Raw genomic sequence first — 20,802 nt, forward strand, 5'->3', positions numbered from 1 at the left:
TCCGCAAATTGTACGAAATGCATTTCGAAAATGTTTAAAACTAGTGTTTTCCCCGTGCTTGCGTGGGTTTCGCCCCCACAACCCAAAGATGTGCAGGGTAGGTTGATTGGCCACGCTAAATTGCCCCTAAATTGTAAAAAATGAATTGGGTATTCTAAATTTATAAAAAAAAAACTAGTGTTTTCTTCTGCGATGAAAGCTTAGAATGTCTAAAAGGATTTAAACCAAGTGTAAACAAACAAACTTCACAACGATGATTGCATTTATGCATTGAATTACCAATGATGCATTTTGAAGCCCTCATTTAAAGTTTTCTTCAAGGACTTATTTGAAGAGTCTGCTTTTGACTTTTACTTTTTATTCTACCCTGGTATGTGGAGGGAGAGGATGTTTTTTTGTTTAATTCATTTTTTACAGGATGTGGGCTTCGCTGGCTAGGCCAGTATTTGTTGCCCATCCCTAATTGCCCCTGAGAAGGTGGTGGCGACCTGCCTTCTTGAACCGCTGCAGTCCGTGTTGGGTACGTACACCCACAGTGCTGTTAGGGGGTGAGTTCCAACATGTCTTGTTCTGGATGGTGTTGAGTTTCTTGCGTGTTGTTGGATCTTTGACAAGGTGCCGCATAGGAGACTGTTAAGTTAAGAGTCTATGGTGTTCAGGGTAAGTAAGATCCTGGCGTGGATAGAGGATTGGCTGACTGGCAGAAGGCAGAGAGTGGGGATAAAGGGGTCTTTTTCAGGATGGCAGCCAGTGACTGGTGGTGTGCCTCAGGGGTCTGTGCTGGGACCACAACTTTTTACAATATACATTAATGATCTGGAAGAAGGTACTGAAGGCACTGTTGCTAAGTTTGCAGATGATGCAAAGATCTGTAGAGGGACAGGTAGTATTGAGGAAGCAAGGGGGCTGCAGAATGACTTGGACAAGCTAGGAGAATGGGCAATGAAGTGGCAAGTGAAATACAATGTGGAAAAGTGAGGTTATGCACTTTGGAAGAAGGAATTTGGGCATAGACTATTTTCTAAATGGGAAATGCTTAGGAAATCAGAAGCACAAAGGGACTTGGGAGTCCTTGTTCACGATTCTCTTAAGGTTAATGTGCAGGTTCAGCCGGCAGTTAAGAAGGCAAATGCAATGTTAACATTCAAGTCGAGAGGGCTAGAATACAAGACCAGGGGTGTACATCTGAGGCTGTAGAAGGCTCTGGTCAGACCCCATTTGGAGTATTGTGAGCAGTTTCAGGTTCCATATCTAAGGAAGAATGTGTGGCCTTGGAAAGGGTCCAGAGGAGGTTCACAAGAATGATCCCTGGAATGAAGAGCTTGTCATATGAGGAACGGTTGAAGACTCTGGGTCTGTACTCGTTGGAGTTTAGAAGGATGAGGGTGGATCTTATTGAAACTTACAGGATACTGCGAGGCCTGGATAGAGTGGAAGTGGAGAGGATGTTTCCACTTGTAGGAAAAACTAGAACCAAGGGCAGCACGGTGGCTTTGTGGTTAGCACAGCTGCCTCACGGCGCTGAGGTCCCAGGTTCGATCCCGGCTCTGGGTCACTGTCCATGTGGAGTTTGCACATTCTCCCCGTGTCTGCGTGGGTTTCGCCCCCACAACCCAAAAATGTGTAGAGTAGGTGGATTGGCCACACTAAATTGCCCCTTAATTGGAAAAAATAATTGGGTAATCTCAATTTTAAAAAAAACTAGAACCAGAGGACACCATCTCAGACTAAAGGGACGATCCTTTAAAACAGAGATGAGGAGGAATTTCATCAGCCAGAGGGTGGTGAATCTGTGGAACTCATTGCCGCAGAAGGCTGTGGAGGCCAAATCACTGAGTGTCTTTAAGACCGAGATAGATAGGTTTTAGATTAATAAGGGGATCTGGGGTTATGGGAGAAGGCAGGAGAATGGGGAAGAGAAAATATCAGCCATGATTGAATGGTGGAGCAGACTCGATGGGCCGAGTGGACTAATTCTGCTCCTATGTCTTCTGGTCTTGTGGATCTGCACTCATCCAGGCAAGTGGAGACCATGTGGACAAGCTTTGGTGGGGATGTCAAGGGACGATGGTCAATCCTCTCTTGTAGATGATGGTCATTTCCTGGCGCTTGTGTGGCGTGAATGTAACTTGCCACTTGTCAGCCCCAAGCCTGGATATTGCCCAGATGCTGCTGCATTGGACATGGGCTGCTTCAGGACCTGAGGAAGTGTGGGTAGTGCTGAATAGTGTTTGTTATCGATGTACTTAATTTCCTACATGTGTAAAAACACCAATAGATCCCCCCCCTCAAGTTGTCGCCCTCGTACCGAAAACCTGGGTTTGATCCCGGCGTTTCATAGAGGAGACAGGGTTCGCTTTTGCTCAACAAGACACAGCATGTCCGGTGCTCTGGATACTGCTTTAGAGATGTAGAGCAGCTTTGTACAGTTTCAGGGAGGAGGCATTAGTGCGTTTTAGAGATAACGAGTCTCTGCCTTTTGTCTGAAGGTTAGAAATTCTTCTGGTATGAGTCATGGTGATTCAGGATAAAGCCATGCCCATTTTACATATGTATGTATGTGTGTATGTACCTTATTCCACTTCTGAAAGGTCTTACTTTATTTTTCAGACTATGACTCCTAATCCGAGACAGCCCAACCACTGAAAATAGTTTCTCTGTGGCTGTTCCTCTTAATATCTTGAAAGCTTTGATCGAATCACCCTTCAACCTCCTAAATTCCAGGGAATACACTCCGAGGTTGTCTAATCTCCGTTCGTAAGGAAGAGGGGGGAAGGGTTTGGTGGGACGGGATAGGTAACTAAAGAGAGAATAAGCCATGTTGTAACCTCAACGTATGTATTAAAATGTAATGGCAGATTGCCGTTTGATAACGGTATAACTGTAAGTTAATGACATGGGTGATATGTTCTGCATTAACTGCCAAGCAGCGTGTTCTCCAATTTACCATGATCTTGGAGATCGATTGCTGTTCTACTAAATCCTCAGTGAATCTGTTACTGACAGGCACTTTGGGCATATAGAGTGTAATTTCTAAAATTGTTGAAAGCTCACTAAAAGACAGCAAATTTATTGGAGCAATACTTCTCCCTGCTAAGTTCTGTTCTCCGGGTGAAGTACGGAACAGGGTTTCCCAGCTGCCTGTCCAGGTGGGCACTAAAAGGTCTTGTCGAAGAGCAGATAGCTACCTAAGATGGTCTGGAAGGAGGCCATTCGACCCGTTGAGTCCATGCCAGATTGTTTGGATCGGATTTGTTTATTGCCATGTGTACCGAGGTACAGTGAAAAGTACTTTTCTGAGAGCAGCTCAAACAGATCATTTAGTACATGAAAAGGAAATAAAAAGAAAATACGTAATAGGGTAACACAATGTAACTACATAACACCGGCACTGGGTGAAGCATACAGGAGTGTAGTATTAATCAGGTCAGTCCATACAAGTGTCGTTTAGGAGTCTGGTAACAGCGGGGAAGAAGCTGTTTTTGAATCTGTTTGTGCGTGTTCTCAGACTTTTGTAGCTCCTGCCCGGTGGAAGAGTGAGTAAGCCGGGTGGGAGGGATCTTTGATTATGCTGCCCGCTTTCCCCCGGCAGAGGGAGGTGTAGACAGTCAATGGATGGGAGGCGGGTTTGTGTGATGGACTGGGCGGTGTTCACGACTCTCAGAAGTTTCTTGCGGTCCTGGGCCGAGCAGCTGCCATACCAGGCTGTGATGCAGCCAGATAGGATGCTTTCTATGGTGCATCTGTAAAAGTTGGTAAGGGTTAATGTGGACATGCCGAATTTCCTTAGTTTCCTGAGGAAGTATAGGCGCTGTTGTGCTTTCTTGGTGGTAGCGTTGACGTGGGTGGACCAGGACAGATTTTCGGAGATGTGTACCCCGAGGAATTTGAAACTGCTAACCATCTCCACCTCAGCCCCGTTGATGCTGACAGGGGTGTGTACAGTACTTTGCTTCCTGAAGTCAATGACCAACTCCTTAGTTTTTCTGGCATTAAGGGAAAGATTGTTGTCGCTGCCCCACTCCACTAGGCTCTCTATCTCCCTCCTGTATTCTGACTCGTTATTCGAGATCCGATCCACTGTGGTCGTGTCGTCAGCAAACTTGTACATAGAGTTGGAACCAAGTTTTGCCATGCAGTCGCATGTGTACAGGGAGTGCAGTAGGGGGCTAAGTACGCAGCCTTGCAGGACCCTGGTATTGAGGACTATTGTACCCTTTTCCTGATAATTTCCCCCTCTCTCAGTCACTCCCCTCCTTCCTGATCACCCTGAGGGAGGTATTGCCAGCGATGCAGCAGCCGATGATTGACATCCCCCTCGCCAGCGAGCTGCCTGAGGCCGGACCGATAGGTGCCTTGCGAGCTGCAGGTTTTGTGTAAGTAAAGCCCAATATTGAGTGTGCCCTGGGTCTGGGATTTCCAATGCAGGAATAGTTTCCTGTGTCCAGTTCATACTGGCAGCCTGGCACAAATCAATTTCATGTCTATTTCTGTCCGGGTTGTTCTAGTCCTCTACTCCGTGGTAAGCTATTGTGATGAACTCTCAGTTGCACTGGGGCAGAGCGGAAACTGAAACTCCCAAGTTTAGTGTCCCTCGAACTTGCAAAGAATTTATCCACGGCATCTGGGCCTCTAGTAGCAGCCCAGGTGACATCTTCAACTTTCTCAGTTTTTTTTAATAAACATTTTATTGAAGTATTTATGGTTTTAGAACAGCAACAGAAGAAACAACGTAAATACAAATATAAACATAGTGCAAAAGCCGTCTTCCTCTCCCACCTTTTCTAGACTCCTACTCTACATTAAAGTACCCCCCCCACCCCCACCCATCCCCTTCTGCTGATGATTCATTTTCAGCGAAGAAGCCAACCAACAGCTGCCACCTCCGGGTGAACCCTAACATTGACCCTCTCAAGGTGAACTTGATTTTCTCCAAACAGAAAGCTAGCCATGTCCGATAGCCAGGTCTCTGACTTCGGGGCTTTGAGTCCCTCCATGCTAATAGTATCCGTCTCCGGGCTACCAGGGAAGCAAAGGCCAGAACATCTGCCTCTTTCTCCTCCTGGATTCCCGGGTCTTCCGACACTCTGAAAATCGCCACCTCTGGACTCGGCGCCACCCTTGTTTTCAATACTTTGAACATGATGTCCGCAAACCCCTGCCAGAATCCCCTAAGCTTCGGACATGTCCAGAACATATGGACATGGTTCGCTGGTCCTCCCACACATTGCGCACCTGTCTTCCACCACAAAGAATCTGCTCAACCAGGCCACTGTCATGTGAGCCCGATGAACGACCTTAAACTGTATCAGGCTGAGCCTGGCACATGTTGTGGACACGTTGACTCTACTCAACACGTCTGCCCAGAGACCACCCTCTACCTCTCCTCCTAACTCCTCTTCCCATTTGTGTTTCGGCTCCTTGGTCTATGTTTCCTCTGACCCCATAAGCTCCTTATAAATATCCGAAACCCTCCCTTCCCCCACCCACATTCTGGAAACTACCCTGTCCTGTATCCCTCTTGGTGGTAGGAACAGGAAGGTTGAGACCTGCCTGTATAGGAAGTCCCGTGCCTGCAGGTACCTAAAGTCATTCCCTCCCGTCAGTTCAAATTTCACCTCCAGTTCCCTCAAGCTGGGAAAGCTCCCCTCTATAAACATATCGCCCATCCTCTCAATCCCTGCTCCCCTCTATAAACATATCGCCCATCCTCTCAATCCCTGCTCCCCTCTATAAACATATCGCCCATCCTCTCAATCCCTGCTCCCCTCTATAAACATATCGCCCATCCTCTCAATCCCTGCTCTCCTCTAGGGGTTTGTTCTGCCCATACAAAGCCCGTGATCACCTTGTTGACCCATTTTTAAAAAGGACCGAGGAATGAAGATGGGGAGACACTGAAACACAACCAGGAATCTCGGGAGAACCGTCATTTTCACTGTCTGTACCCTCCCAGCTAGTGACAAAGGGAGCACGTTTCACCTCCGAAAATCGTCTTTCATTTGTTCTACTAGTCGGGCCAGATTAAGCTTGTGCAGCCGTTCCCATTCTCGTGCCACCTGGATGCCTAGGTACCGAAAGCTTCTCCCTACCACTCTAAACGGCAGATCCCCCAATCACCTCTCCTGCCCCCTTGCCTGGATCACGAACATCTCACTTTTCCCCATGTTCAATTTACAACCTGAAAACAGGCCAAAATCCCCTTAATTTCTTCCATCCCTACCAATACGTCCGACACATACAAGAGCAGATCGTCCGCGTATAGCAAAACTCTATGTTCCACCCTTCCCCGCACCAGCCCCTTCCAGCCCTTTGAGGCTCTCAACACAATTGCCAGCGGCTCTATGGCCAGTGCGAAAAACAGCGGGGAGAGGGGGCATCCCTGCCTCGTCCCCCGGTGCAACCTAAAATAGCCCGATGTCAGCCTGTTCGTCTGAACACTCGCCATGGGAGCCTGATACAGCAGCCTGACCCAGTCAATGAAGCCCCGCCCAAATCCAAACTGCCCAATACCGCCCACAGATAGCCCTATTCCACCTGGTCAAATGACTTCTCTGCATCCATTGCGACCACTACCTCTACGTCCCAACCCTCTGGGGGCATCATGATAACATTCAACAGCCTTTTTACATTGGCCGCCAACCGCCTCCCCTTATCAAATCCCTGCGTCCTGGACGTGATTGGGGAGGACCAGATGGGATTTGTTTAGGGGAGGCAGTTGGCGGCCAACGTAAGAAGGCTGTTGAATCCTTGAGGACTAGATCTTAGCCAACAATTTGGCGTCTACATTTAGTAGGGAGATTGGAGTGGAGGACCCGCATAACTCCGGTTCCTTATCCCGCTTCAGGGTCAATGAGATAGTGGCCTGTGACATAGTTGGGGGCAGCCCCCCCCCCCCCCCCCCCCCCCACCCCCCCCTCGCCCTTGCCTCATTGAATGTCCTCATCAGCAGTGGCCCCAGCATCCCTGAGAACCTTTCGTAAAACTCCATGTGGTACTCATCCGGTCCCAGGGCTTTACCCGACTGCATGGCCTTCAGCCCATCTGCTATCTCTTCCAACCCGATCGGGGGCCCCAGCCCTTCTACCGAGTCTTCATCCACCTTCGGGAACTTCAGCTCCCCAAAGAATTGCCTCACCCCTCCAGCCCAGCTGGAGGTTCCGACTCATACAGTCTGCTATAGAATTCCTCGAATGCCTTATTAACCCCAGCTGAGTCTCTGACCAGGTTCACATCTCTGTCCCTTACTTTCCCAATCTCCCTGGCCACCTCCTGCTTTCCGGTGGGGTTCGGAGAATCCCGCCCCAGTTTCCCGCCACAGAGCACCAGATGGTTTTTATAACAATCCTGGTGTTCCATGGTTACTGTAGTGATATGTATTTATGAAGACATATAAAGGGTTAATGTCTACATCATAGTGTACGACAACCACTAGATGGCAGCACTAGATCCATGTATAAATATGTGTACTCTGAGGACCTTGCTCTCTTCGAACCAGGAGTGACTAGACAGCAGTAGAGAGATGTAGTATATAGAGCATAGAGCATAGAACAGCACAGCACAGAACAGGCCCTTCGGCCCTCGATATTGTGCCGAGCAATGATCACCCTACTCAAACCCACGTATCCACCCTATACCCGTAACCCAACAACCGCTCCCTTAACCTTACTTTTTAGGACACTACGGGCAATTTATCATGGCCAATCCACCTAACCCGCACATCTTTGAACTGTGGGAGGAAACCGGAGCACCCAGAGGAAACCCACGCACACACGGGGAGGACGTGCAGACTCCGCATAGACAATGACCCAGGAAATATGTCGTTAAATCTAGTTAATACTTATTCTGAATTACTTTTATCACCAGTTATAGTTATGTAAGAGTGAACAAACTCAACTCAACATTATTTAATTTGTTATTCAATTAAACCTATTTGCTTTAAGTTGAAGATTGGTAGTTTCTTTTGAATCTCACCATCAGACCTGTTTAGCACACTGTGCTAAATCGCTGGCTTTGAAAGCAGACCAAGCAGGCCAGCAGCACGGTTCGATTCCCGTAACAGCCTCCCCGAACAGGCGCTGGAATGTGGCGACTAGGGGCTTTTCACAGTAACTTCATTGAAGTCTACTCATGACAATAAGTGATTTTCATTTCATTCTGGAATTGTAAAGAATAACGACATATTGCAAACAAGTAATATAACAGTTACCATTAGTTTTTTTAATTAAAATTAAATTTCCTAGCTACTGTCATGGGATTTGAATGTATGTGTCTAGACTATCAGTCCAGACTTTCGGCTTATTAATCCAGTAATATGTATTTTTTTTAAATTTCCCAATTAAAGGGCAATTTAGTGTGGCCAATCTAACTACCCTGACTGCACATCTTTGGGTTGTGGGGGCGAAACACACGCAGACACGGGGAGAATGTGCAAACTCCACACAGACAGTGACCCGGGGCCGGGTTCGAACCCGGGTCCTTGGCGGCATGTGGCAACAGTGCTAACCACTGTAGTCCAGTAATATAACCACTATGCCATGGCACTACTATAACCAGCATTGTATAACTAGGAGAGGTTCACCTGTCACTCCAGCAGAGGTCAGTGTAATATTTTAGTTACATGGTCGTAACTGAGATAACCTGTTGCCCAATGGGATGGCTGCTTATGCCACTGTTTCCAAGTTAAAATAAAAGTTTTTCCAAATTGCTGTTTTCTTTGATAACATCTAACTGTGGCAGATCTGTTAGATTTTTGGTCTTTTTCTTAACGTAATGTGTGCTGTGGATTTTGCTGTTTATTGGGAGCAGGCATCTTGGGACCAGTGTGGAACTAGTTGATCAGGGTACTAAATTAAATTGGGAACTGCAGCAGTTCTCTCTACATTCATTCCCCGCACAGACACACACCCAGATCCGTGAGCCTATGCCTGGACTCCAATGTTTCTTTGGCTTTTGTGCAGTTCTCCTGACTGAATACAATCCAAAGTTGCATCTCTCACTCCAAACAGATTGCGATTCCTTCACTGCCACTGGACCAAATTCCTGGAACCCTCGACCGAACAGCTCTGTGGGTGTACCTACTCAACACAGACTACAGCATTCCAAGAAGACAACTCACCACCACCTTCTCAGGGACGATTGGGGATGGGCAATAAGTGCTGGGTAAGGGTGCCAGTTACAACGTGAATCAAAGTGTCTCCAGGAAGAAATAGGCCTGAATGTGAACCTTCGGGCTGAACTCCCAGTTTAATAAAGACTAAAGTTTCTCCACAGAAAGAAAGCATGCTGCTTGTGAATACTGAATAAATGATTTCAGCAAGGAAGGCCATTACCAGCTGTAAACTAGAGGCTTTGACCAACCAGCTTGCTAAGGAACCATCATTCATAGCAAAGACTCTCAGCTTTGCACAGTTGGTCATTCTTCACTGTGAGGTCATTGCTCTTCTTCACTTTTTCTGAGACGGTCCCTCGGGAATCGGGATCGAGGGTGACTTGCTTCTACTCTGGGTTGATGGGCGCTGGGATGGTGGAAATAGCATGGAGCAGGCGGTGCTTGGAGGATCGGGTAGGTGGATTGGTTGTCCCTCTGATGCCTCAGTATTTCCGACGAAGCATCTTGATGCGCTCGGTATCTTCCCAAACAGACCTTCCCCGTTTTGATTGGCCACAGGCCAGAGTATCCAATGTGTCAATGGAGATGTTTGACCTCTTCTCACGGTAGCACACATGGCTAGCACTGTGGCTTCACAGCGCAGGGTCCCAGGTTCGATTCCCGGCTTGGGTGACTGTCTGTGCGGAGTCTACACGTTCTCCCCGTGTCTGCGTGGGTTTCCTCCGGGTGCTCCGGTTTCCTCCCACAGTCCAAAGAGGTGCAGGTTAGATGGATTGGCCAAGATAAATTGCCCTTAGTGTCCAAAAAGGTTACTTTCATAGAATTTACAGTGCAGAAGGAGGCCATTCGGCCCATCGAGTCTGCACCGGCTCTTGGAAAGAGCACCCTGCCCAAGGTCAACACCTCCACCCTATTCCCATAACCCAGTAACCCCACCCAACACTAAGGGCAATTTTGGACACTGAGGGCAATTTATCACGGCCAATCCACCTAACCTGCACATCTTTGGACTGTGGGAGAAAACCGGAGGACCCGGAGGAAACCCACGCACACACGGGGAGGATGTGCAGACTCCGCACAGACAGTGACCCAGCAGGGAACCGAACCTGGGACCCTGGAGCTGTGAAGCATTTGTGCTAACCACAATGCTAACGTGCTGCCCCAGTTCGGAGGGGTTATTGGATTACGGGGATAGGGTGGAAGTGAAGGCTTAAATGGGTCGGTGCGGACTCGATGGGCCGAATGGCCTCCTTCTGCACTCTATGTTCTTGGAGGACATCCTTAACGCGTTCCCGGTGACCTCCTGGGAATCTCGTGCTGCAATTGAGTTTCTTACGGAGCAATTGCTTTGGGAATCTAGCGCCAGGCACACAAGTGAAGTGTCCCACCCAGCGGATGGTTTTGGGTGATTAGCGGCTTGATGCCGCCATTACGTCAAGTGTTGACAAGCTGTCCGACTGCAGGAGGTATAGCAGATGAGCCCAATCCCATTTCCACCCCACAGGTAATCATCCCTGCTAGCTCTGCATTATCAAAGGTGCTGTCTTCTGAATGACACATTAACAAAGCCATGTCTGCCCTCTGGACTTGAGAGATCCCAAGGCACGAGTCTGAATAAGAGCAGGGGCAATTAATTCCTCCCCCCCCCCCCCACCATGTCGAAGCCAATATTTCCCCCCCTCAGTCAACATCACAAAAAACAGATTCTCTGGTCATTGGCGTTTGCTGTGTGCAATTTATCTGCTGTAGCTTTTACTTTACACCTTTGCAAAGAACCAAATACCTTCTGAAGTGAAGTGTTTCGGAATGTCCAGTGGCTGCAAAAGACCAAGGGGTTGATTCTCCGAGCCCCGCGCCGGGCCAGAGAATTGCCGCAACTGCGCCCCGACGCCCCGACGCCCCGATTCTCCGAGGTGCGGAGAATCGGCGCCATTTGCGCGTCGCCGGCCGCGGGCTGCTGGAATCGGCGGGGCTGCCAATTCTCCGGCCCGGATGGGCCGAGCGGCCGCGCGGATACGACAGAGTCCCGCCGGCGCCGTTCACCCCGGTCGCTGCCGGCGGGAACTCTGCGCGAACGGTTGGGGGGGGGGGGGGGGGGGCTCCGTCCCTGGGGGGTGGGGGGGTGGGGGGGGGGGCCTCCGTCCCTGGGGGGGTGGGGGGGCCTCCGATGGGGTCTGGCCTGCGATCGAGGTCCACCGATCGGCGGGCCGGCCTCTTCCCCCTGTTCCTACGTTCTGGCGCGGCTGGCCCCTGAACATCGATGCCATGTTAAGTCGGGGCCGGCGCGCTAAAGAAGCACCCCGCGTATGCGCGGGTTGACGCGGCGCCCATTTGGCGCCGGGAAGGGAGGCTGGAACGGCGTGTGAACTGCTCCAACGCCATTCTGACACCCTGTGGGGGACAGAATCGGTCGTCCCCGGGCCCGTTTTGCGCCGTCGTGAAACGTGACGCCGTTCACGATGGCGAACACTCGGGCTCCATTTGGGAGAATCGCCCCCCCCCCCCCCCCCCCCCCCCCAAGTATTTATTTCATGGGGAAATGAAGGTGGATCTATCAGCTAAATAGTGGGGCGACTTTTTAACTTGGAGCTTGGTTGCTCTCTCCTCTGGTGATCAGCGTGCAGCCAGGGAATGATGGCTGTGTTGGAGTATGACGCCAATAAACACTTCCACACCTAATGCTGCAAAGTCAAATCCACTCCGGAGTCTTGCCTATGAGTCACAGATGCACATTTTCAGCGAGTGTCAGCACTTAAGAATCTGAAGTGAGAACCATGTCTGATTTTTATTTCTCTCTCTCTCTTTCCCAAGCCTAGCATATGGAAGCTGATTGTATCTCCCCAGCCGCTGCTCGACTAGACATTGAATTGGCAACTTTCCTGCTCTCCATGACTCACAACCCAGCGAGGGACCAGATAGGTTCCAGTAAACAGAGCCGGGGGTCCAAGATGTGCTCTACTTCACCCAACTGTTGGCCTCGGTCCAAGGACACCTCCTGGGAAACCCTGGAGAAGATGTGTAAATGGCTGTATACACCGTTTCTCCAGGATTGCCACCCAGCAGCTCCTGCTCGCTGACCTACACTGGATCTCGGTTCAGCTATACCTCAGGTTTAAAACTCTCAGCCTTCTTTTCAAATCCCTCCATGGCCTCGCTTCCTATCACTGCAACCTCCTCCAGTCGCCCTTTAACCTTCCGAGATCTCTGCACATGCCCAATTTTAATCGCTCAACTATTGCTGGCCAGGTCTTCAGCTGACTAGGCTCTAAGCTCTGGAATTCCCTCCTTAAACATGTTTCCCTCTTGAAGATCCTGGAACATGCGGCAAGATACCAACTTTTAGGGCAGCACGGTGGCGCAGTGGGTTAGCCCTGCTGCCTCACGGCGCCGAGGTCCCAGGTTCGATCCCGGCCCTGGGTGACTATCCGTGTGGAGTTTGCACATTCTCCCCGTGTCTGCGTGGGTTTCGCCCCACAACTCAAAAAGATGTGCAGAGTAGATGGATTGGCCATGCTAAATTGCCCCCTAATTGGGAAAAAAGGAATTGGGGACTCTAAATTTAAAAAAAAAAGATACCTACCTCCTTTGGCCAAGATTTTGGTCACCTGTCTAATATCTCCTGATGCAGTGCAGAGTTCGATAAGCCTCCTACGAAGCACTGTGGGACATTTGACTCTGTAATCGGTGCTGTATAAATGCAAGTTGTTGTTGTTGTTGTAGGATCAGAAGAACATCCTCCTCTCTCCAAGCCAATCACATATTGTATTTATTTATTTTTTTTATAAATTTAGATTACCCAATTATTTTTTCCAATTAAGGGGCAATTTAGCGTGGCCAATCCACCTACTCTGCACATTTTTTAGGTTGTGGGGGCGAAACCCACGCAGACACGGGGAGAATGTGCAAACTCCACACGGACAGTGACCCAGAGCCGGGATCGAACCTGGGACCTCAGCGCCGTGAGGCAGTTGTGCTAACCACTAGGCCACCGTGCTGCCCACATATTGTATTTATGAACATTGAGACGCGGAGTGAGAGAGGCTGGAAGAAAGGCAGAGAACGTGGAAGACGCTGCCATTAAGGCGATGGTGACAATGAATGAATGAAGAGGTTTGTAGGTTACAGACCCCCAAGAGCAAGATTCTTTTCCGACTCCAGCTTGCCACCCAACAAAACTATCTAGTTTGGCTCTGAAGGAGCAGTGTAAACAACCACTCCAGGGGAAGGCCATCCTGCCCAAGTGCAGGCTGAGACAAAAGAGACCTATCAGTTGAAACCAAACTTTAAGCTTGAAACTAATCTCACTGGGGTTTTTCCCCCTTCTCATTTTCGAATGTGAAAATGGTGAACCAAAAGCCTGTACAAACCTGAGAGTAGAGAGTCTGAAGCAGTACCACAACATCCTGTCGGAAGGGCATCATCATGTAGTGTCCTGCAGGCATTCCAAACCGTCCTACATAAAAGAACAAGAAAATGTTCAATCAAATATCTTACGCTGACACCTCTCACACCTGTCTTAATTTGCACTTGAGACTGGAATTTAATTGGCTTCTGCACGGACTCAAATCATCTAAGCTTTCAAAAATATTGCTCCTCCGAAACGAAGCAAGGTATTTTTTATTTTTTTTATATTGTGCCAAGACTCTGATAGCCCCCGACCACAGCGAATCGGGACAAGTTCACCTTTAGATTACTGCCGGCTACAGAAAATTCATTCATCAGGAACCAGCGCCACAGGGTCCAGAACAACATAAAAGCAACTAGATGCTGGGCTGCTTGTGTCAGTTGTGGCTCAAGGGGTAGCGCTGTTGCCTCTGACACTGAAGGTTCTTGGGTTCGATTAGGTCTCACGGCAAGATGTGAGCTCAATGCTCAAGGCTCTTTGGTGCAGCAGTGAGGGAGCGCTGCAGTGTCACAGGGGCTGTCTCTTAAACTGAGGCCCCATCCGCTTCCTTGGAAGTAAAAGATCCGATAACACCATTTGAAAGAAGAGCAGGGGGGGTTTAATTAATTGAATGATACCTTGGAACGCTATTCTCCAGCTCTTGGGATTCTCTCTTCCCATTGGCAGCGCACGGATTTCCCGGCAGTGTGGGGGTGGCTTCAATGGGAGATCCCATTGACGAGTGGCGGGAAGAGAGATTCCAGCCACCAGCGAACGGTGCGGTACTGGGAAACACGCCACTGGGGGACCGGAGAATCCCACCCCTTCTCGGCAAGCACAACGTTAACAAAAACCCTTTTTAAAAAGCGAAACAAGCCATTTAATTACCATCAACAGCAGTGAGAAATTCACGTTATTTTTTTTTTAAATTTAGATTACCCAATTATTTTTTCCAATTAAGGGGCAATTTTAACATGGCCAATCCACCTATCCTGCACATCTTTTGGGTTGTGGGGGTGAAACCCACGCAGACACGGGGAGAATGTGCAAACTCCTCATGGACAGTGACCCAGGGCCGGGATTCGAACCCGGGTCCTCAGCGCCATAGGCAGCAATGCTAACCACTGTGCCACCGTGCTGCCCAGAAATTCACGTTATTGGCGAACAGCGATACATAGGCCATTGACACAATGGCACTTGGCATCATTTTTGCAACTGCTTATGGCCAATGATCCAAGCAGGTTTGTGATAGAATTTCATGATTTTGCAATTGAAACATTTCATAAGTTCATAGGTCATAGAATTTACAGTGGAGAAGGAGGCCATTCGGCCATCGAGTCTGCACAGGCCCATGGAAAGATCACCCTATCTAAGCCCACTCCTCCACCCTATCCCCGTACCCCAGTAACCCCATCTAAGTTCTAGCTGTAACTGTTAAAATGCCTATCACCCTGGGGATTTGTACACACCTGATATCCTTTTAAAATTAGAAATCTGCTTAGGTAACTGTTTCTAAGAGATTTTTTAAAAATTTAGAGTACACAATTCATGTTTTCCAATTAAGGGGAAATTTAACGTGGCCAATCCACCTACCCTGCACATCTTTGGGTTGTGGGGGCGAAACTCACCCAAACGCGGGGAGAATGTGCAAACTCCACACGGACAGTGACCCAGAGCCGGGATCGAACCCGGGACCTCGGCGCCGTGAGGCTGCAGTGCTAACCCACTGTGCCACCGTGCTGCCTTTTAAGACTTGATAACAAAAATAAATGGGTTCGATCGATCAAGAGCAAGGGGGGGTGGGGGGGCGCATAAGAGCCCTTAACGAGCCACATGTCGCTCTGGAGCCAGGTGACCCCTGAACTAGGATTTTGCCCGCCCCCTCCTAATATTTCCTCTCCAGCTTGGCTCACAGAAGCTTTTGCCTTCTGCTTCCACACAGCATCTTGTGACATTGTTCTGTGTTAAACACGCAGTATAAATACAAGCTATTGTTCCCTGCAGCAGTGGGTCTATTAATAAAGTAAAATGTTTGAACTCACATGGTAGCAATCACTGTTCACAATGAGCTTGTTATACAGATGCTGCTAATGATTTTGGAGATTTTTTGCCTGCAAATTGGTTGAATCACAAAAGCAGGGGCAGCAGTGTTTCTAAGTAATGAAGAGGTGTCCCCTATGAGCGGTTCATGAATACCTTGCAGTGCGCCGCTGCTTAATGGAATTGACCATCTGCTGTACACAATAACATTGTGGCTTTGTACAGCCACCATAATAAGGAAGAATATTTAGAAGCTTCTTCTGGTAATGAGATAAAACAACAAGGAAATGAAGGGAGTAAAGGCGGGACGCCGGTGTTTTTACATCCTTGGAATCTTGTGGTGCTTGTTGCAGGGGATTCCTGCTGGTTGAGAGTTGGTCACCTTGAGGCGCTATGGAAATGCAGTCATGAGACAAACAATTCGGAGCTTATGAAGAAGTTGATCATTGATTTTACATAGATTACATAGAATTTACAGTGCAGAAGGAGGCCATTCGGCCCATTGAGTCTGCACCGGCTCTTGGAAAGAGCACCCTACCCAACCGCACACCTCCACCCTATCCCCATTACCCAGTAACCCCACCCAATACTAAGAGCAATTTATCATGGCTAATCTACCTAACCTGCACATCTTTGGACTGTGGGAGGAAACCGGAGCACCCGGAGGAAACCCACGCAGACACGGGGAGAACGTGCAGACTCCGCACAGACAGTGACCCAAGCCAGGAATTGAACCTGGGACCCTGGAGCTGTGAAGCAATTGTGCTAACCACTGTGCTACCGTGCTGCCCCAACATATTTTCAGTATTTTCAAATACCGTAGGGCCCCCTCGATAAGTATTCCAATGATTTCTGTAAATGTGCGAAATAGCTGCGTCTTGGTGAATAACACTCTTGTCTCCCAAGTTGGAAGGGTTCAAGTCCCGCTACAGGTGTTAGAGCGCAGATCCAGCCTGATGCTGCCAGTGGAGTGCTGAGGGAGTGCAGTACTGTTGGGGAGTGTACAATCCATTGGATGAAATTGTTAGACCGAAGCCCTGCCCGCCCTCTTGGGCGGAGTAAAGGATCCCACGGCATAGTTTCTCAGCCGGGGCAGGGGAGTTCCCCCAAGTCTCCTGACAAATATTCATCCCTCCGTCAACATCACAAAGAAACAGACGATGCGATTATGATCACATTTTCTGTTTGTGGGAGCTTGCTGTGCAGAAATTGGTTGTTGTGTTTCCCACACGGCAATACTGACTACACTTCAAAAGTGCTACATTGGCTGTAAAGCGCTTTGGGTGTCCTGTGGTCATGCTATGTAAACGCAAGGCTTTTTGCCTCGATTGTTTTCCTCGGGCCCCATTGTGCTGACTTCCTGACTCAGCTGTTCCTGTTCTCCATCCAGTACTTGGTGACAAGGCGACGAGAGATCCAATCAGCAGTTATAAACGGTCGTTCTTGTCCAAGTGGAGGTTTGACGACTGACACCTTCAAAGGCTTGCGTCGCAGGTCATGTCTCGACCTTGCTGCCAGTATGCTTGTGAGATCTGAATGAGCGAGAGGAAAGAGTGGACCCAGTGATTTAAAAAAATTTAAGTTATCCCATCCATGCCGGCTCACGGTGAAACATAAAAGGGAAGCGCTTTCAATCCACAGCTTTGAAGTCAGCAAGAATTCACCAGTGATATTGTACATTCCTTTCACAGAGAGACGAGTTCCATAACATATCTATGCGATTTAAGCTATTCAGATTTGTAAAAACATTCTCGCTCGACAAAATTAACCCAGATGGTTGACTATTTAAATATATAAACTTTTTAATGAATAGGTCACTAATTTTTCTTGCACTTAAGAGTCCTTCCTGTGCATTTCCTTTGTTCCCATTTCTATTATTTTATTATTTTTGGTCCATGAACCCATAATCAGGATGTGCCTTTAAGCAGAAGACTCTGTTGAAACAGCCTGCTTGACTGGACACTGCGTTCCCAGGTTAGGGAATACAAAGCAGACCGCTCGGCTCCGAGTGGACCTTTGGAACCAGCTTTGGAGGGATTTGATTCAATTGCTTAATGGCAAATGGTGGGTTGGCCAGGGACAGTATTCTGCCTGACAATAGTCAGTGGTTCATTCCTGCTTTCCGAGAGAACTTGGCAGAAAAGTTTAGACCTGGCAGTGAAAGGTAAAATTTACCTCAAAAGGTTCAGGAGGGGATAAAAGATAGGGGCGAAAGACATCCAGTGGCGGCCACAGAGTGAGTGGTCGCACATTTGGTGGTTCCTGCTCAAGGTGGATTTTTTTTCCTCAGCCGAAGAGCAGAGTATTTGAGGGTAAAAGGTACAGGTGTGACCGGGAAAGGTAATACTCTGGCGTAGTTGGTGCACGGATCAGCAATGAGGAGCACCACGAGAAAGAAGGTGAAGTTGGAGCAGGAGATTTTACGTGGTGTGCGCCACAGGGAAAGATGGCGGTGCACAAGGGGGGGGGGGGGCAGACTGCCCACCCAGTGGTCGGCAGAGCAGCTGGTACAGTTCTTCAGTAACAAGTTTCAGCAGCAGAGGAAAGAGGCTCCGGAGGACTTGACCCAGGCCTTGAAGCCGCTGAGTCCTGGGATCGAGAGAGTGGAGCAGAGGCTGGATGCCCAGGGCCGGGCTATCCAGAAAGTGGAGGAGGCGGCGGGGGAGCACGAAGAACAATCGGCCCTGTTGGTGGCTGAGATGAGTGTGATGCAGGAGAGCCAGAAAAGTTGAGGAAGAGGTGGAGGATTTGGAGAATCGATCCAGAAGATTATGAGGAGGCCTGAAGGTATTGAAGGTGCGGAGGCCTGCAGTGTATGTGGCAAGGATGCTGGAGAAATTGATGGGGGAGGGGGCCTTGGACTGGCCCGAGCGCACAGGGCACTGAGGAGGAGGCTGCAGGCGGGTGAGTCGCCGATAGCGATGGTGGTGCAGCTGCATCACTTTCTGGCCAAGGAGAAGATCCTTCAATTGTCCAGGCAGACCAGGAAATATACCTGGGAAGGGAGTGAGCTGAAGGTGCACCAGGACCTGTATGCGGAGCTGAGAAAGAGGAGGGCCAGGTTTAACTGGACCAAGGCTGCCTTTCCAAAAAGGGGGTGTGGTTTGGAGTACTCCTCCACTGCGAGTACCGGAAACACGGGGCTAAAGGCGCTCATTATGGGACTTTGTTTCCATTTAGTTAAATGGAAGCCGAAGACTGAACAATTTTAAATTTAAAAATTACATTTTGCAACACTTGAACTTTATTTGCCAATTCGACTTTTCCTCTCCCACAGGGAACGTGGTGTAGGTATTGCGCCAGGACAGACATAACAGCCGCAATTTCCTTCTTGCTTCTCACCCCCAACCCCACTCTTCACCCGGATGCCAATCACACGGAGCATACCCAAAGTGCCCTGGTCCACACGTCAGATATTTTTCAACGGCCAGCGTGCAGGGTTGCCAACTGTGATTAAACATATTCCTGGAGGTGTCATCACATGATTTTGCCCCAAGGTCCATCCGTTACTCGGCCAACACATCCATCCTCGTGACACCAGTGCTCCAGACTCTGAGCCGCCTGGTGGTCATGACATACAGGTCTTTCTTCACTTCAAGGTTCCACACACAGTGACATGCAGCCATTTTAAGGTATACAGGAAGGCGGAACCTTGTCCTCTAAGGTTGCAGGAACTGGCGTGGGACAGTGTTCCCTCTAAGCTTCACAGGTCCAGAATACCATACCACAGAACCCCTACAATGCAGAAGGAGGCCATTTGGCCCATCAAGCCCGCCCCGACCTTCTGAATGAGCACCCAACCTAGGCCCGCTGCCCTACCCTGTCCCCATAACCCCAGTTAACCTCCGCACCTTTGGACACCAAGAGGCAATTTATCATGGCCAATCCACCTAACCCGCACATCTTTGGACTGTGGGAGGAAATTGGAGCACCCGGAGGAAACCCACACAGACACTGGGGGGGGGGGGGGGGGGGGGAGTGCAAACTCCACACAGATCACACAGTGCAACAGACAGACCATGATTAATAAGGAAATCAGAGGTTATGGAGAGAAGGCGGGCGAATGGGGATGAGAAAAATATCAGCCATGATTGAATGGCGGAGCAGACTCGATGGGCCAAGCGGCCTAATTCTGCTCCTATGTCTTATGGTCTTATGTACGATCCGTGGTCCCTTTAAGAGGCCCGCTTGTCTTAAAGGGACTGCGTTTTGCAACAAACAGGCTGCACACAATAAAGACTAATTAGAGGGAACATTGGCGTGCGACCTCATTTTTAAATGGACTTTTTTTTATTAACAAGGGAGGCTTGTGCATGTCTGCAGCCAATGAAGCAACATGCAGGCTGCAGCCAATTAGTTGTGTGTGGGTTTGTGCATCTGATTTAATGTCAGATGCATGGCCTTGTTTACTCCTGCGTGGTAATAACATCAAAATGGAACTAGATTGCAGTGCTGAGATTTTAGCAGTATAAACAAGTTACGCTATTGCTGAAGACAACGGCCCACCTGCAATAAAATTTCATTCAAAAACTGCTATTGAAGTAACCAATCATTTTACCACAACTCCCCAATGAAGCATAAATAAATCACACACACAAAAAAAACAACAGAGATAACTAGGAATTTAAATATTTATGATGCTGAAATATCTAGTTTGGGAAACCAAGCTGAATTGCATAATTGATTTCACTGAATAAATTAAAATATTGGAATATTATGAACCATTTAAATTCAAAATAGCAAGTGTAGAATGATACACACAGTTGCTTCATTTATGCTACTGTTAATCTACTGGTACTTAATCAAACTCAATGCAGATAAGTAGGTTTATATTGACAAAAGCTTAATGCCAGACAGGAAACATTACAGTGCTGTTTTAATGAGATGTCACGACTCACAGACATCACTAATGACTGTCTCCAGGAGCTCTGTCAGCGCCCAGGCAGCGTTTAGCTGGAGTTTGTGTCCAGCTCTTACAGCTAGTGATGTCGGAAGGGTACAGGAGAAAACTGTTGCTCCCTTGATTTAAAGCAGGGCCTGAAAAGGACAAAGAAGGTGTGACAACAGTAACACCTTGTCCAATGAACAGCGCACCCTCGGAACCACCCCCCCCCCCGCCCACCCTTAAATTGCAGCTACAAGCTCCAAGCCCAAGGTTACTGATGCAACCACCAATTCACTCAGAGACACGAATTGAAGTAAACTGTGGCTTTAATCGGCTTACAACTGAGCCTGCCTGCGACTATGCTGAACTGAAGGCGGACTC

At 48.7% G+C, this 20,802-nt stretch overlaps 1 protein-coding gene across 1 annotated transcript in view; it reads right to left on the reverse strand.

The window, feature by feature from the left end:
* The window catches only part of kif15 (kinesin family member 15), a 230,583-nt gene that overhangs the window by 119,003 nt on the left and 90,778 nt on the right, over positions 1–20,802 (reverse strand). The window contains exon 2 of the mRNA XM_038796594.1: positions 13,480–13,565. Coding sequence (XP_038652522.1) covers positions 13,480–13,565 — 86 coding nt within the window. The remainder of the gene's footprint in view (positions 1–13,479; positions 13,566–20,802) is intronic.

This window comes from Scyliorhinus canicula, chromosome 5 (assembly GCF_902713615.1).
Source record: "Scyliorhinus canicula chromosome 5, sScyCan1.1, whole genome shotgun sequence".
Lineage (NCBI taxonomy): Eukaryota > Metazoa > Chordata > Chondrichthyes > Carcharhiniformes > Scyliorhinidae > Scyliorhinus > Scyliorhinus canicula.